Consider the following 5,000-nt stretch of genomic DNA (forward strand, 5'->3'; position numbering starts at 1 on the left):
TGTTGCTATGTGTGTAATTTACTGTATAGTGCATTTAATGAATAAAAACATCTTCAAGGTTAAATACAACACAGCCAGACTCAACAGACACATTCCACCTAACTACAGACTTCATTGGTTTACTACTGTTTAATTGTTATTTAACCTTCATTTAAGGCAGGGTAGTTAAGGACAGACTCTTACTGACGATGGCCTGGTGAGAGGCAGACTGGTCTCTGCTGGAGAACACGGTTCATTTCTACTTCTAAAAACATATTTTTAAGAAAAGAAAATACAGATAAAAGAGAACTTCAGGAACCATCTAGCTTCTCCTGAGTACCTGAGTTCAAATCAAAAAGTAAAAATGTAACTTCCAAGACATAGAGCCACTTATGATCAAAATTATTCCAAAAACTACTTTTTTTCCAGTTTAAATTCTGATCTGATGGAATTGAAACTGAATGAACCCATACCCTGATATCCATGAAACCTATCTGTGTGATACACCAGTAACATCACCTGAAATGGAACATCCACTCAGTGGCCACTTTATTAGGTACACCTAACCTTAACCTTAACCTTAACCCTAACCGTAACCCTAACCTACTCTAGTACCAGGTGGAACTCTTTATTCACGCGCCTTGCCCATTCTAACATGTGGTCGAAGAACAACTAAACCTCTTCACCATGTCTACATGCTTTATATATGTTATGTTGCAGCCATATGACTCGTCAACGAGCAGGTGTACCCAATATCATGGCATCTCAGTGAATACTGCCTGTGAGGAGTAGTCCCTGTGAGGAACCCAGACCCACAAGTCCCAGACTGAAAGCAACTGTACTGAAAAGTATTTCTCCTATATCCCTGAGAAGCTCCACCATAGCACACATCCAGATGAATTATGCATAGTATACTGTACTCTAAAGATGATTTATTAATGTTGCTTCCCTCCAGCTGAGGGAATACCCTCCACCAGCCGATCCCTCAGGGGTTAACTATGTTCACAGGATGGGATTCTCAATCTATACCATTGCTTTTTGGTGATTTCACTGATTTTATTTTATTTTATTTGACAATATTCTAAAAACTATATAAAAAAAATAAATATAAATATGATCATTGAAGATATACAGACAGGACATAATGTATTAAGTCTAAAAAGGTACTCGTTATTATGACTGCGCAGGAAAGTGCAATATCTAATTAATATTCTCAGTACATGAACACAAAGTTGATGTTGATGTTGATATAGTGTGTGTAACCATCACATACGCTTGCTTTTTGGTGGCGTAGCTGTTTATGAGAGATGGTCCTGCATTGGCAAGTCAGAGAACCGGAGAACTACCCCAGTGTGGGCCGGTGAGGGTGGAGGAAATACTGACACTGACATGAATATCAGCCATTCAACCCTGGCCTGGTGTGTTCTGGCTGTGGTGAGGAAGGTGAAGGGAGTTTTCAATATTCTACCAAAGATGTAATCTGAATCTGCATGTCCTGTCATGAGTCATAACAGACACCCATAGCCGTCCTTCCCCTGCCTGTGTCAAATGCTCGCTGAAACCACATACTGAGTTTTGTTTTCCAGAGAAATGGGATTGGCGACTCGTTTATTTATTTGATTCGACCAGGCTGTCTCAATGAGATCAAAAATCTAGTACCTCGTATCCAGTACCTGGCCAAAAAAGCAGCAGACGGTTCAGACAAGTTGCAACATAAAACACGTTTAGTTTCCAGCCAAGGTTTTAGATACAGTAGTACGGGCTCGTTAAATACACACAGTACCGGAACCATATTTATTTAACTAGTAACTATATTCAGCACCTGATGGGATTATTGCCGTATGGTATAATGTCACTGTTGGGGGCCCTGGGTACTAGGTAGATAAATACTTCTTGTATTTACCTAGTATTAATCTATTAGTTACTAATACTGTAAAAGCAGGCTGTAAAGGGTTAGTAGGGCTGCACGATTATGACAAAAGATAATAATTGCGATTATTTGCTTCAAAATGGTAATTGCGATTAATAATTGCGATTAATATTTCAAAGTAATAGCTTTAGCTCTAGACAGTTTGCATATGACCTGCTGGGCTTGAGCGACATCATCTTTTTCGTAACCAAAAGTCTCCCAAATCACGGACTCCCACATCCCTTTCTTGCTACTAACTCACTGACCTCGTTTTCGCTCATTTTTTCACTACTCACGGCTGCGGTTACTCTTGTGACAGCGGGAACGCATGTGATTGGTCAGACAACATAAGCGCCTGTGATTTGTCCTTGTAGTCCTAGCACACTCGATTCAAAGCAAAATTATTAATCACATTAATTGCGGCCTTTTGCGATTAATTAATCGCGGAGGTCATAATCGCGATTTCGATTAATTCACGATTAATTGTGCACCCCTAAGGGTTAGGGTCGCCAATTACAGTAACTGAATGATTTGTCTGTAGCTCTGGCTGATAAACCGAACTACTGTAGCTCACAATACTTCTTCCTAATGGGGACTGATGACAGAAAAAATAAAACCAAAAGCTGGTGACCTCCCAGACAGTAGTGGTCAGCGCTGTCTGTCTCACAGCCCGTATTCCCTCTGCTTCAGCCTTATTTGACATGCAGATTTTGACACGTCGCGCTGGAAAATCGCACCGCCAGAACATGGGGTTCAACACAGACAGCGAGACTCGCTTCTCAGTCGTCTCTCCCATTCTGTAACCCCCTTCTCAGTCGTCTCTCCCATTCTGTAACCCCCTTCTCAGTCGTCTCTCCCATTCTGTAACCCCCTTCTCAGTCGTCTCTCCCATTCTGTAACCCCCTTCTCAGTCGTCTCTCCCATTCTGTAACCCCCTTCTCAGTCGTCTCTCCCATTCTGTAACCCCCTTCTCAGTCGTCTCTCCCATTCTGTAACCCCCTTCTCAGGTCCCAACAGACGGAACCAACAACTCGTTAACGCACAACTGTGGTTAATTAGCCAACTACACTAATTAACCATTTCCTAAATACAATAAAATAGCCTTAATCACAGCACATCGAGACACGAAGGAGAAAGTGAGTTTGTCTCACAACTTTGTTTTCAGTTATCTACTTTAAAAGAATCCAACCTCCTCTAACAGTCAACATGATTATAACCGAGTTCCTGTCAGTGAACTGCAGAAGAGCGAGGCGGAGTGTCGAGTGTGGTGCGCTCTAGTTAGGGCTGGGTCAAAAAAAAATCGGAATCAAATGATTCAGAATCGATTCATGAATCCCAAAATCGATCTTTTATTTAATGAATGAATGAATGAATAAATGAAGTAATGAATAGTTATGTGATAGTTCATTCATTCATTTATTCATTTTTAGAAATCAGTATCGATACCCAGCCCTAGTATTGATGTGTTGCATAACCTGGCAGTCATGTAATTAAGGTTACAGCTAAAAAAAACAAAACAGGTTTTAGTAACACTAACCGAATCGATATTGAATCGTGATAATCGATTCGGAACCTTGTGAATCGGAATCAAATTGATTCTTGAAATTCGAATCGATACCCAGCCCTAGCTCTGGCGCACCTCAAGTTGCAAAAAACACTTAGCCTTTTTGGCTAGCGCACATTGGTATGGAAACGAAAGTGGATGCCGGCCCCCGCCTTCCCTCCCCAAAAACAATCCCACTTAGTGTGAGCGTCTTGGCCTGAGTGAGGCTGGAGTAATTACCAGCGCTAGCATGTAAGGAGACACCGGGCGAGCTGCGGCCTTTCATCTGCTGATGGGAGCTAACCGGGGAACATACGTGTGCTCATCCATATTACATGCTGTTGTGTCCCGGTGGACCTCAGACCCACACACACACGCCTCCTGCTGGACCTTAGCTCGCTGGTTCGCTCCACACACCACCTACTGCTGTCACACACATACGCACGCACACATAGGCACACACACATACGCACACACACATATGCACACACACATACAGTAGGCGCGTACGCACGCACACATACACACACACACATAGGCACGTACGCACGCACACATGCGCACACACACATAGGCGCGTACTCACACACACATAGGCATGCAAGCACACACCTGTGCGCTCACACACACACACACACAGAATGGGTAGAACTGCAGCCAATGGAAAAATCCTCTCAACAAGCAGCAGCCATTCAAACAGGCAATCAGAGGTTGATTAGACTTGGCAGTAAATGCTGTGTTAGGCATCAAAATAGACTCTGATTGAGGAGCCGGCGGATAGCTGGGCAAATGTTTGATGAAGATGGTTTAAATGGGTTTGTGGATGCCTGTGTGTGTGTGTGTGTGTGTGTGTGTGTGTGTGTGTGTGTGTGTGTGTGTGTGTGTGTGTGTGTGTGTGTGTGTGTGTGTGTGTGTGTGTGTGTGTGTGTGTGTGTGCTAATCTGTGATGCAGATGGTTTAAATGTGTCTGATTTAGCCTGGAACCAATAGCAGGGTAGCAATAGCGATAGCGGCCGATTCACCCACCTGATTGGCCTGCATGAAGTCTAGCCCCGCCTCCGGCATGCCCAGGAACATGGTCTCACCGTCGAACTGTTAACACACACGGCGTGACATTAGTAAAGGTATCACACACACAAGACAGACACACACACACCACCATAAACACACACACACACAAGAGGTGTGACATTAGTAAAGGTGTCACACACACACACAAACACTTACAGACACACACCACCCACAAACACACACACACACACATACAGGAAACAAGCGAACACAACCTTTACCGGGGAAAACAAATGAGCGAGTCAATAGAGAGAGAGAGAGAGAGAGAGAGAGAGAGGAGAGAGAGAGAGAGAGAGAGAGGAGAGAGAGAGAAGAGAGAGAGAGAAGAGAGAGAGAGACAGAGAGAGGAGAGAGAGAGAGAGAGACAGAGAGAGGAGAGAGAGAGAGAGAGAAAGGAGAGAGAGAGAGGGAACATTATCCATGCAAATGTCTGTTCAGTAGTGAGGTAGCCTCTCTTGGTTGGTGCTTGTTGTGTGTGTCCCCCAGGTCTGTTTAAGC

The 5,000-nt window shown here is 43.6% G+C and overlaps 1 protein-coding gene across 1 annotated transcript in view; it reads right to left on the bottom strand.

Moving 5' to 3' along the window:
• The window catches only part of tox (thymocyte selection-associated high mobility group box), a gene marked incomplete at both ends in the record, with an annotated part of 42,608 nt that overhangs the window by 17,939 nt on the left and 19,669 nt on the right, over positions 1–5,000 (bottom strand). The window contains 1 exon segment of the mRNA XM_084446796.1: positions 4,458–4,523. Coding sequence (XP_084302922.1) covers positions 4,458–4,523 — 66 coding nt within the window.

This window comes from Borostomias antarcticus, assembly GCF_949987555.1.
Source record: "Borostomias antarcticus genome assembly, chromosome: 12".
NCBI classification, from domain to species: Eukaryota; Metazoa; Chordata; class Actinopteri; order Stomiiformes; family Stomiidae; genus Borostomias; species Borostomias antarcticus.